Source organism: Lytechinus variegatus, chromosome 5, assembly GCF_018143015.1.
Source record: "Lytechinus variegatus isolate NC3 chromosome 5, Lvar_3.0, whole genome shotgun sequence".
In the NCBI taxonomy this organism is placed as follows: Eukaryota; Metazoa; Echinodermata; class Echinoidea; order Temnopleuroida; family Toxopneustidae; genus Lytechinus; species Lytechinus variegatus.
Window position 1 is genome coordinate 2,502,362 of NC_054744.1, and position 13,953 is coordinate 2,516,314.

A 13,953-nucleotide genomic window follows, 5' to 3' on the forward strand; every position below is an offset into this window, starting at 1 on the left:
CTCAAACCAACATAAGAAGAAGATATGTTGAATATTTGTATTTTTTCTGGGCTTGTGTAGGTATGCTAATTTATTGCCAGTGGAGGCAGAATTTTTGTTTTACAGATAAAAAATAATTTTACTCTTGAATCTTTTAATAACTTACAACTACATACATAGTTTTCAATCCCTTTAATGATAACAATAATTATTATAAGAACAACAACAATAACAACAACAATAGCTGGATTTATATAGTGCTTTTTGCCTCAATTCCCTGGTAATAATGTGATTTTATGGTGCCACACCTATGTCTCACTTCTGTCACGCAGGCAAGGCAAAGATGCCATGCGAGTTGGTTGTGCCATACCTAAAGCATTATTGCCTCAAGTAGCATTCCTAACAACTTACCCATAACAATTGTTTCGCTCAATATGGGAATTAACCCACTCCTGAACTTCTAGGATGATGTACATTGAGGTAAACGTGATGAGGCAACAGAGGAATATGATTGGAAGCGTTACAAAGTATCTGAAGACATTCCGTTTCCAGGTTGGATAGTGAGGCTGCAGCTTGCCAGATACACTGTTCACAACTAGGTCACCCTGTTACAAGAATAATGCATTGAAAGAAAAATTCAATGATATGACTTTCAGAGATGTTTTGCAAAAAAACAGTACCTGCCACAAACTTAGGTGAAAATTCATTTTCTGTGAAAATTTTGAGTGAAATACCAAATTAATTATGAAAATTAATTAACTAGACTAATTCTTGATGACACATAGTCAAAACTTGTACCTCTGGCAGTGACAGATCAGAAATGAATTACAAACCAAATTTGAAACATTTTCAAAAAATGACCTCTGTGAAATTTTGACCTTGCTCCATCAGCATGATAAAAGATAATGACGATCATAACATTTCTTTTTCAAACAGGCAAACAGGAACTCAATCGTTACAACATTAGGCTGTGCTAAATTTGCCATCTACCGTCGGGGGGGGGGGTACCGGTATCTACTAATATCCTGTTCATCTACATTTTGCACTCTCAACCCAGGGGGGTGTTTCACAAAGATTTAAGTATGACTTAGAGTCGCACTTAAATGCCGAGTTGCATAAGGTATGAAAGGCTTGACCGCATTGGTCAGATCGTGTCGAGAGGACGCGCACTACTGCGTATTTATCAATAAGATCGCGCGTTGCATTATCATGTACGCGTCGGCATTTAAGTGCAACTTAAGTCATACTTAAATCTTTGTGAAACACCCCCCTGGTGTCGTAAACAGGAACCCAGTAGGAAGTAATTTCTTGAACACTTGATGAGCACCCGATCAGGATAGCTCTGCTCAAGTTAGGATGTGGAGCATTGTGGCCCAGAGGATTAGTCTTCGGACTTTGAAACAGAGGGTCGTGGGTTCGAATCCCAGCCATGGCGTAATTTCCTTCAGCAAGAAACTGATCCACAATATGCTGCACTCAACCCAGGTGAGGTAAATGGGTACCGGTAGGGAGTAATTCCTTAAAAAGCTGTGTGCGCTATGAACGCCTAGCTTAGCCGGGTAATATAGGAGCGCCTTGAGCACCTAACAGGGTGGATATGTGCGCAATATAAATACCCTATATTATTATTATTAATAACATGAGTTACTATGAGTACTATACTATTGCATATTATTTTTATTATTAATATCCTTATGATTAAGCAATTAGACAAGAAAAGGATCAAGATAACGTACCTTATACTGAGGACGAGGCTCTTCAATGAGCTCATGTTTCGAGTCTAAAGTTCCCCAGCGGTATGCTAGAACAGATCCTTTTCTCTTCCAGACCTCCAGGACAAGAGAAGCCCAGATGATGTTACAGACAGAGACAAACATCACACTCTTGTCCTCATTCACCTAGGAAAAAAAAGAAACAATAGTGACAGGATACATAATGATGAACAGCATTTGTAAAGACAGTCCCACAAAAAAGGAAACTGGGATTCCTTGTTAGCTTCTGAACATAGTCGAGCGATATATATATTCAGCTTTTCTTCTTCATTTTGATACCAAATATGATAAGAATAGTTCACGTATAGACGAGTAATAAGATTTTTAAAAATTTGATGTCAAAACCAAGTTGTGCAGATAAATAGGTCAAGATTTGTATGAAAGGTATTGCTCATTAGCATACCTTTCATATTTTTTCACTAATCTCTCAATGAGAGCGGATAATAATGTGGTTCTTTTATAGCGCATATCACATTATGTCATAACATCCCTATGCGCTTCCAAAGGACTTGGATATTATTACTCTGGCTTTAGCCCTGCAGCCTTTTACACTGAGGTGGCATTTCAAGAAATAATACCCATTCATCTCACCTGGGTTGAGTGCAGCATAATGTGGATGAATTTCTTGCTGAAGGAAATTACATCATGGCTTGGATTGGAACCCATGACCCTCTGTTTCAAAGTCAGAAGACTAATCCACTGGGCCACAACGCTCCACTAATGCAGATTCACATATGAGTTTCTGCGCAAATTGTTTATGACATGCCTAAATATTATTGGTTTTACTTTTACTTGGCAATGCGTGTACAAAGAAGTATTTGACTAGATTTGCCACTGCTATATGGGCATGGCCATACGACCATACATATATTTGCCCTGTTGTTTGCAACTCATAATTACTCTATTGGGGTTAATTAGCACCATATATTGGGCAAGGAGAAAAGAATCGTATGTGGCAGTGGAAATATAACAATATTGTCATCGTAATGTAGCTGGCTGATGAATTCAAGCAAGGAAAATATGAAACTTTTGCAAAATTTTGTTTTTAAACTGGTTTATTTCAAATTTCAAAGTCTTTGACACACAGATTTTCTTAATATGTATTTCATGATGTCATTTGATCGCTGGTTCACAGGAAATTAATTTCATTTAAATATATAACTATATATTTTCATATAAAATCATAATTTATGAAGAAAAAAACTTAACGCCATAGTTTTGTTCATAAACACAATGATTAACAGCTCTCCTTTGATCAGTAAATTGGAGAGAGCATTTTTAGTATTATACACATATAACATGTTTCACAATAAACATCTCAAATGAAAATGATACGTTGCCAAGGTAATTATTTGTATTAATTATAGACCAGCAAAATTCCATCAATATGAAATCTATACATGAAAAGGACCCTGGAATCATAAGGACTACCCTGTTACATATCATGTACTAAAAGATACCCTTTTCAGAATAATGTACATGTACAGACCTTGGTTACAAAAAGGTTCTAAATCTTTTTCTGTTAATACTTCAGATAAAAAAGCATTTGTTATTTTGACAGCCATTGTTTGAAGGGGGGAAATGATGTAAGAATAATAATGATGGATATTTACAAAAAGTATCATAGCGCGTACAATGTATGAATAATAATTTAACATTTGCAATAATTACTACAATATTCAAGATAAAAAGGGAAATCAATTATTGAGGAATAAGGTATGTCTTAAGGGAAGATTTGAAGCCAAGAACACTGGAAGCATTTCTTATTGAAAGAGGGATAGCATTCCAAGTCTTGGCAGCTGCTACAGCAAAACGTTTTTCGGCAGAGGAGAGTTTTGACAAGGGAATGCAAGGTCTGCATGTGTCAGTGATTGAATGAAGATTACGAGAGGGTGTGTATAATTTGATGGTATTAAGATATTCAGGTGCCAATTGATTTAGAGTTTTGTATAAAATGTATTTTTTCATGATTGATTGTAAAACTGAGGATACAACATGTGTATGAAGTGGAGCGTTGTGGCCCAGTGGATTAGTCTCTGGACTCTGAAACAGAGGGTTGTGGGTTCGAATCCCAACCATGGCGTAATTTTCTTCAGCAAGAAATTGATCCACAATGTGCTGCACTCAACCCAGGTGAGGTAAATGTGTGCCTGGCAGGAATTTATTCCTTGAAACGCAGCACGCGTAACAGCTGCACTGCTAAAGCCAGGGTAATTATGCTGCATACACTGTAGAGCGCTTAGAGACTTCTGACAAAGTAAGTATTATGCGCTATATAAGCAAGTATAATTATTATTATGAAGATTCCCACCTGAGTAATGGAGTGATTAATTTTCTTAGTATTACATTCAATTTGCTCCACATTATTTTTTTATGACTGTAGCAATATCTCTTTTTACATAGGACTGTTCAGAATATAGTTGAAAGCTTTTTCTTTACATCCAAAAATACTAATCAAATTTGAGAATTCAATTATAAACATCAATCAAATTAAAGTAGTCTGATTTCATAAACTAAATTTTTCATCACAAGTGCACATAGTTCCTATGAGAATTAAGGTTTTCATATGTGCTCTTTGCATAACAAACTTTCAAAAGAAAAGCACTTTAGCTTTCAATTCTAAGCATTCATTTGTTGAATGTTGAGGAACAAAATAGATTTTAATAAGATTTTGATCTCAATAACTAGATTTTCATCAAAAGTTGATATATATCTCCTTTTAGAACTTGGCTCTTCATGTGTGTTCTTTGCAAATATAGTTCAACATCGGACAGCAGAAATGCAGCACCTTAATTTTAATTTTTTTATACCTTTTTTCCTCAATAGTTAAAATTATTCATTCATGTGTTGACCGGTCATGTTTTGGAGATGAAGACTCTGTTTCAAATACCAAGGATCAACCTCACTATCTTATAGAACATAATAGAACATATAATACACATCATATTGCTCAGACATTAGAATAACTGGTGGGGGCGTCGTGGTTACGACTCTTGTCTTTCAATCGGAGGGACGTGGGTTCGAATCCAAGCCATTGCGTATTTTCCTTCAGCAAGAAATTTACCCACATTGTGCTGCACTCGACCCAGGTGAGGTGAATGGGTACCGGGTAGGATTTATTCCTTGAATGTTTTAGCGCCTATACGGCGGCTCATCTCCAGCTGGGGTAATACATGTAATATGATACCAAGTATCAAGCGCAGTAGAGTATATGGGCAATTCCACAGGTTGGTGGACATGAGCTTAAAAATTCAAATTCAATATTTTCTTGAATTTTTTAATACTTCAAGTCCTTCATACATGATAGTTTCAGGAACAAGAAATAAAAAGTTTATTTTCATATGTATACTTTGGAAAAAATGGTCAAAAGTTGTGTCTTCCATTCTGTACCAAAATACAAGAAAAATAGTGAAAAATGAAATATGCCTTATTACCATTTTGTTATTGCAACAACATACCACTTTATATATTTCTGAAGTTTAGAAGGGTCAAATTACTTAAAATACACAACAGCTTTTCAAGTAAATTTGTAGTACTCATTCAAAACTGAATATTGCAACCTGTTGAGGTGATGTAACGTGAGTAACCGAAAAAACTGACTTTGTTTTCTGAGAGAAAAATTCTTCACAGTTAATTGGTGGGATTTTAAATTCTCTTCCTTCAAACAATCTTTGACACAGTGATGACTATCAAAATCATTAAAAAGTACAATTTTTTTATAAAAATGATGAAGAAAAACTGTAACGTGAGTAACTTTGTAACGTGAGTAACCATCATGTAATGTGAGTAACCAGTAAAAATTAATCAGTTAGGTAACATTTTCTGTGGGATGTCAAGTTTTAAGTCTCATGGTGAGTTGTGAAGTTATTTTTGATTAATTAAAAGCAAAATGAGGGTACACATCTTTGATGTGACTCTTTGTTCATCAAAATATCAGTAGTCATACAATCACACACAAAAATGAATATTAGTAGAAGTATTCACAATGCGAGAGTGCATTAGTAAGGCTTGGTTTTGATTAACCAAACTTCCGAGTGTTCGAAGAGTGTTTGAACAACACATTGAATGCCCTTTATACCTGTAACCCTATCTAGACCGGGTATTTTGGGAGTTGATATGGCCCGGGGGGGGGGGGGGGGGGGGGGGGGGCCTCCCAGGCCCTTCTTGAGATCTCGGCCATTGGCCGCACGATCACGCCGAAAATTTGCGTGCAGGTTGTCTTGGACATAATCTACAATACTATACAGTAATTTATTTCATGCAAATTGGTACTAAGCGATTATGCTAATTTATGCATAATTAGTAAGCGAAATCATACTTTCCCTCCTACACCCTAATAAAGCTCCAATTGTTCCAATTTTTGGTATAAAATATCTTTTTGATGTTCCTAGCAATGAATTTTACACACATTATTGATTTTTTAATGACATGTGTGTTGTTAACCATACATGGACAAAATGTAACGTGAGTAACCGTAACGTGAGTAACCACATTATCTGCACCCCAAGTAAAAACCATGTGTTCTTTATTTTTTTAATTATATACAAAGTTTGTCTCCCTAATATACTTCTTTGAAATGGATATAATCAACTTTCATAAAAGCCTTGCATGAGGAGACTTTTCACTTATGTCGACTTTTCATTTAATGCATGTCCAAATCATGTAACGTGAGTAACCGACACATTCCAAAGATTTGCCAGGAACATAATAAAATTTCCCAAGTTTTGTTTTTATACAAAGGATAGTCAGACTGTGTACTTTGTTGTGATAAGAAGATGTTTAGTTCCTATCAATAATAATGGAGTTACAGGTCCAAGTATGAGTCAAGGTGTCTCCAAATGTAACGTGAGTAACCGTGGAATAGCCCATATGCAATTATAGTAGATGCGGTATATAAATGGACCATATTATTATTTTTATAACTACACACGCTTGTCAACAAGCTTGTTATCTTTGAAACAATCTAAATGGTGTTCCAATCTATAAATGCCATATTTGATTTGTATTATTAATACTGGGCAATTCCATAAAATATGTAAGTCCGACCCCATGTATGCGAGACCTTCGTGAAATTTTCTGTCTCTGATTTCTCATTATGACAGTCTGTAATGCTGTTAAATGACCATGAGTTGGGCAGTTTACGAAGTGAAGTGAGACTTGAGAAAAATGGGGTCGGACGTACCAAACGGTCGAGTATTTTATAGACATGCCCTACTACCACATACCTGATCGCTATCATCAACGAAGAATGTTACAAGCAGGCCAACAATAGCAGGAAATAGAAGGGCTTGGGTGTAGAACCCTAACCAAGCAAAATATATGGCAATCTTCACTCCAAAGTAGTCACATACCGCATCTGATCGGCAGAAAACAAAAGCAACAACATTAATGTTAGAACTTTCATGATCGCATGTTTGAATGGAAGTCCTCTCTGGTTTCAACTTGCCACAAGTTATGATTGGTAGAGTACCTAATTGTCTGTTTTCTAAAATGCAAACTATGCAAAGTTCTATGTTCTAAACAAAAGATTACATGTTCTTTGGTGACATTAAAAAGGCAAAAAATTGAGAAAAACAAGTTTGCTATCAATCCACAATCACTGCAATATGCTGATAAAATCTTGATGAACACATAGGCCTGTATTCTGAACTTGAGTTTAACTTTGACCGTGGTCTAACTTTGTGCTAAAATTATAAGAACCCAAACGTGTCAAAATTTGTTCACATGGTATGCTTCTTATGCTTATGGTGCTCTTTCCTAATTCTCAAATAGTGAAGATAAATATCTTATCATTCCCAGACTAAGGATGTGAGAGTCAAATGAGCTGATACTATGAACCTCTACTGTTAAAGATTTATGTCATGATTGGCTATCCATAATTAAACCCACAACTTTAGACCAGAGTAAACTTTGAAACAAACCCAACTTCAGATACAGGCCTTGCTAAACAATGAGAACAGCATGAACAGATTTGAGTTGCCGATTTTCCACTGATGCAGGGTTGGTTGTATTGCATTTTGCTACGATTTTCAGTTTTCCACTGTTATTTTTCATATTTTTAAAGGGCCTGAAAAAATTGGTTTCAATTAGATTCTGTGCATTGTTTTTTTTTTCTTCAAATTTGGTGATATGTTTCCTGTTTTCTGTATCTCAGAAAACTTGGAACTGCATTACCTTCATATCCTTGTGTGCCATTGTAAAACCTACACTCAAGACTAGATAGAAAGCGGGCTTTATTTCCAAACTACCCAATATACAGTATGAACCAAATGGAAGCATTTCATGAAGATTTTTGTCAGTGACTTCCACTGAAGTCTGCTCTCGGCCAATCACGTGCAAGTATTTCCAGTAGCTTATAACAATAGTCAGTGAAAATCACTTACTTTTTATTTCATGAAATGCTCCCCCCCCATCAGATGAGTATCCCAATTAACAAATCCTCGGTATAAAAAACAACTTGTTTGGTAGTGTACTATCGTAAACAACATACAGATGTTATCACTACTTGCCACTGATAGTGCTATGATATCCATCATCAGTTAAAAAGACTGCACGTCACTTATCACATGTGGTGATTGGTCCCAAGTGGCAATCATCTGTCACCACTTGCAACCACATTAATCATCAAATTTAGGGGTAAATTGTAAAAAATAAATTGATGAACATAATATCTTACAATTCTGTATGATTCAATGACCTGATTGAGCTTATTTTTGCACATTTCTCAAGCAATGGAGGGGGATTTTGTGCTGGGTAGCAAATTGATTTTTTTTAAACGAGTGCCGGGTGCATATTTAGAGCGCTGTGCGGGCCCAGCCTGGCACCACCCAGCATAGCTACAACACTGTAAATACAACAGAATAACACGTTCATTTAGTTTACCAATGGTGCTGGCCTGTTGCCATCTGTTGTCGTTATAATTTGTTTAAGACGTGTTACTGATCATCATTGGTCATTGATAGTACTATCCATCACCGGTGATGATAGCGTATGATAGTGACACTAACCATTGTCTTGCCCGACGGTTTCACAATTATACTAGGGTAGCACTTTAAAATATCATGTAACCAATACTTTGAAGTTTGCCCACTAAAATCATTTTAACATGTACTACATACACAACCAATACAATACAACCAGTAACAATACAAAGAATTAGTAAAACCGTAATCAATGGTTCCCATAAAAGAAACATGAATTTGTAATGAATGGTAAGTAGGTGATAAACATACATGAACATTATTAATTAGTCTTAACCAGCCCCCGTACCATTGTACATGTATCTGACCTTTTCTTGACTCCTGCTTATCACTTTTGGGCAAACAGCCCTACTCTTTCTTCATCCTAAAACCAAATATGCCTATTTATGATAAAACTCACTTGTATTGGGGGAGGAAAGGTAACATCTTCAGATGTTTCTAATGCCACAAAATGACTCAAATACCATTAAATTTTCAGGTCTCAAAATAGCTGAGCTAGTATTGGAAGTATCAATGAAGTCAGTATTTAACTTACTTAGCGAGGTATTTGGCATTAATCATAATGCTTATATTCGTATTTAGATCACTTCCAAGTATTTTACTTTATCCAGCATAATTTAAGCAAAATACTTACCAATAAAGATTGTAACGTCATACAGTACAAGCCAAATAATGCACAATTTATGTGTCCACCTATGCATAGGATGTATGACAGCGCGCATGTATTGTATGCATGTAAACTTCACACTAGCCAGACATATTTTGCTGATTTAGATTTCAGCGATATACTCAGCCAAAGAGACAATTGAGTACCAAAGATGGATAAGAATTTTTCTTAAGCAGACTACCGAGTAAAATACTTCAAATTCTGGCTTGAATATTAAGTTGAGTACTGAATTTCGAACTAATGTTTATTGTGATTTTTCTTGACCAAAATTATACATTTCCAAGCTATCTTGCTTCAAAAACTAAGAAATGCTTTCAAAATCTCAGACCAATTTTCTGCCTTTCCCTACTTTGAGTTCTGCATCAACCAGCTGCCTTGGGGAGCATTTGATGGCAAGTTTTGTCACTGATTAACTTGCTCTCGGCCAACCAGATGCAAGGACTCACAGTAGCTTGTAACATCTGTCAGGAAGTGACAAAACATTTCTTGAAACCCCCCCCCCCCCCCCGGTAAAGCATGATCTTACCCAAAGGTTGTGCCTTGAAGAAAGCTTGAACCCATGTTTTCTTGAGAACTTGAAGATCGTCTCGTTTATGGAGAGGGAAGACCTTAGAAACAACCCCTTTGGCTAGCAGCTTTGGCACTATTGGTTCATTATCCAGAAATTTCACGTTTTGAACCTTATCACCCTCCACCGCCTTCAGGCTTTCCAGCATGTAATGAATGATTTCTTGTCGTTCCTAGTTTACACAGCACAAATGAAATGAATGTGATCGTGGTTGCGTTCAGGCAAATATTTTGAGGCTTAAAGAAAAACATGTTTTGTTAACAGCAAGATTGGTTAGCGTAACATTTTTGCAAATTATAAATGAGATGAATGTGACAGTGGTTGCATTTAAGCAAATATTTCAAGGGTTAAATTCATAACATCGCTTTGTTAACAGCCAGATTCAATCATGAATCAGATTAATGTGACCATGGTTGCGTTCAGGCAAATACATGTACTTTGCAGGTTAAAATCATAACATGTTTCGTTGGCGACACAATTGGTTAGCATTATTGCGTTTATGCAAAGAAAAAACTACAAAATGAATGATATGAATGCGACTGTGATTGCATTCATACACATATTTTTAGGGTTGAAATCATACCATGTTTTAACATGATTGGCTAGTGTAAATACAACAAAATAAAAAGAATAAAAATGAGATAAATGTGAGCATGGTTGCATTCAGATATAAAAAATATCTGAGCATAGAATCATAACATGATCTTTGTTTTTTTGGTTGCAAGTTTGTCTAATGCCAGGATGGTCTTATTTTCAACTTTGTCAAACGTATAGACTAATACCTCGGTCACATTTGCTCTACGGCGGCCGTACGGCGAGTCGAAAGCAGCCGTTTTATTCATTTTTATCCAAACCACCTACGTAGCTGGTACAAAAAAGTCTAATACGACTGTTTTCAACTCGCCGTACGGCCGCCATAGAGCAAATGTGAACGAGGTATAAGGGTTTAATAGAGCTAATGGTTATTCAATGAAATAGATAAAGCCGAACTTGAAATTAGACAAAATGGCAAACGCTCTACTTGGCAATTGGACCAACTGTTTAGAAGATGAACTAGTTGGATATAAATTAGGATTAGACCATACTGGATGAGAACAATGGAAAAGCATTGTAGATCAAGTGGCAATATATTGAAGCATCCTAATAAAATGTATTCCTCTGCCAGAATATTTCTCACCAAATCACTTTATTGCAGTGGAGATTAGTACAAGTATGTCACATTTACCATGGAGTGGTTAGCTTTGTTTGTTATATGATGGTGGTCCCCAATTCTGCGCACTTAACGATATGAGTTAAGATTTAACATGAATTTCTTTTTATTTCACAAAATCTTTCAGTTAATAATGTTCCTTATATCATTATGAGTAAATGTACCAAATATCTCATAAAAATTTGAAAGAAATACACTCTATAGGATTTTCTTGAAAAAAACCTCAGGCAGTCATTTTCAGATTGAAAAAAAAAAATGGTACCCCATGTCTGCACACCCATTCACTTTGCACACGATTCGGGTATTTTGATGAGAAAGGCTGCATTTTGAGGCCGTTATATGAAATGCCCAAAATTCGTTATTTATCCACCATTTTGAGTCGGATTTTCTAATGAATATCTGTCGATGTGTAGAGTTTATGTTTGTTGCATATCTTCTTTTACTAGAATCGTGAAGATACGCGTGTGCGCAGACTTGGGGGAACTTGCCATACATCACAGTTGACCTTCATTTACAAACACAAGCTTAAATTGTGCAGTATAACCTGTACATGCAAAGCTAAGACTGAGTGAAAATCAGATGAGAATTTGTGTAAATTTGCTTACACAAAGCAAGGTCACAAAATGTAGAGATGATCAGAATGTGTGATTCCAGTAGTTCCGGACTCTGAATTTGCATGAACGCAACCCGTCTTTCAATGTCACATGCTACACAAGAATATGCACAATATACTTGAAATACATACTCAGTAAAAACTTTTTGTTAGTACATTCTTTCCCAGTATACCAATAACAGTTTGCAACAACAGAGATTATTATGATTACAATCACCACAGATAATAACTAATACATAGAATTAAAATAAAAACAAAAGATTGAAAATAGGATTGAGTGAATAATTTCTTTTATGCTTTTCATCACAAACGTGAGTATGTGTCTGAAGGCCACCGCACATCTGACAATTAGTCTACATGTATTACCCAAAGTTGGAATAAAGTATTAAAATTAACAATTATTAATGAGAATATAAGTTCTGAATCATGATACCTTCATTCCCATTCATAGGTACAAAAGTGATTTCAATTCTGAATCAAAATGATGTCATAGCAGTTGTAAAATTAGCTGTACCTTTGGCCACTTTAGTTACAACTACCTCGGTCATATTTGTTCTATGGCGGTTGTATGGCGAGTCGAGAACAGCCACTTTAACATTTTTTGTACTGGTTTGTATAAAAATTAATAAAACAGCTGTTTTTTACTCTTTGTAGAGCAAATGTGAATGAGGTATAAAGACTTGAAATTATTCAAGAGTTTGATATTAGGGATTTTATATTAATCACCAACCTCAAATTCTATTTTACAAGAAAATATGCAAAACACTGTTTCTTCCGAAGTCGGGCCATAGACCCAGCAGAAGGTATGTGGTGGACTTGAGAAAAGCCAAATAATAAAAAAATAATGTTGAATGTAACATGATTTAAACCTGAGATGACAGGAAATGATGCGCATCGTCAGCTCCTTCATACATGCTAGCCTCCAGACAGGTAAACTCTTTTAGACCTCCTCCATATTCTGTCTTAAGTGGCTTGCGAAAGCTTAGATTCTCTGCTCCGCTCAATAAACTGAAATGAAAGAAATAAATATCATTGCACGGTTAAGGGAATAAATTCACACCAAGGCTTGGGGCGAATTTGCCTCCGAAATTCTCAAAGGAGCCCCAAAAAGAAACAAACAAAAAAAAAAGAGTAAAAGAAAATCCCAATTTGCTAGTGTTAAGCATGTTCCATATCACATACGATTCCCGATTACCCCCTCCCCTCCCACCCCCAGTCTCACCCACTCAATTAAACTCTTTTGAGAGTAAATCAACAAACTTACCACTCGGAAGATGCCGAGAGATAAAGTCCACATGTTCCAGTATGGGAGTGATGTCTGACGACTACTTTAAGCTCCGGTAGTCTTTCCTTCAGCTTGGCTAAAACCCACATGATTACAGCATCATCAGTCTTTGTAGGGAAGATAACGACCACCTCACAGTCATCAGTTGGAACAGTTTGAAGCCACAGCTTGTTGGCATGCATGTACTTGTTAGTACGTGCAAAGTTCTCTCCAAACTGCTTGGCTGGCAAGACAAAAAAAAATCAAACTCAGTTTATCAATTATAATTGATTCATCACTTCATTCACCACATTCAGATTGAAATTCTGGAGATGGCGATTCTCTGTCAACCGAAAATAGATGGTGAAATGTTCCTACTTGGTAAAACAAGCGGAGTGCCTCTGGAAGTCTCACCAGCATTATGCGATTCAATATAGCAGATTAGCAGCAGTGCTGAATTGAAAACTACTATAATATTAAATGATTATTCACAAAAAATAACATTCATATCGTGATATAATACAATGTTCTTTGATCCTAATTGGCACTTGACTTTGATTAGCCAGGAGGCTTCTAGAGAGTAAAAATCATTTACTGACGTATACTTACTCTCAACGAAGCCAGGTATTCCTTCCCATTCATCTGCACACAGGACCCCAAAGCCTGAAACTTTCACCCCCGAGATTTCTACTTTCCTTCTAAAAGATCTAGCCCAAAATCATGTACATGGATTACAACTTCAGTTCCGACATTACTACACTATCGATTTTATTTTTAAACAAGAATTCATCAAAAAAATGAGGAAAATATTATGAAAAGACAGAAGAGACTTGCCCGATGTTTACGCCGCCATCTTGTTTTCTATTGTTCTTCACCCACGTTACGCACGACATGTGTCCG

At 36.1% G+C, this 13,953-nt stretch overlaps 1 protein-coding gene across 2 annotated transcripts in view; it reads right to left on the reverse strand.

Annotated features, from left to right (window-relative positions):
• The window catches only part of LOC121415056 (anoctamin-8-like), a 39,695-nt gene that overhangs the window by 18,998 nt on the left and 6,744 nt on the right, over positions 1–13,953 (reverse strand). For both annotated transcript variants that reach the window (XM_041608134.1, XM_041608133.1), the window contains exons 2-7: positions 13,054–13,297; positions 12,659–12,797; positions 9,925–10,138; positions 6,977–7,107; positions 1,716–1,877; positions 391–584 (exon numbers count right to left, since the gene is read on the reverse strand). In XM_041608134.1, the coding sequence (XP_041464068.1) occupies positions 391–584; positions 1,716–1,877; positions 6,977–7,107; positions 9,925–10,138; positions 12,659–12,797; positions 13,054–13,297 (1,084 nt within the window). The remainder of the gene's footprint in view (positions 1–390; positions 585–1,715; positions 1,878–6,976; positions 7,108–9,924; positions 10,139–12,658; positions 12,798–13,053; positions 13,298–13,953) is intronic.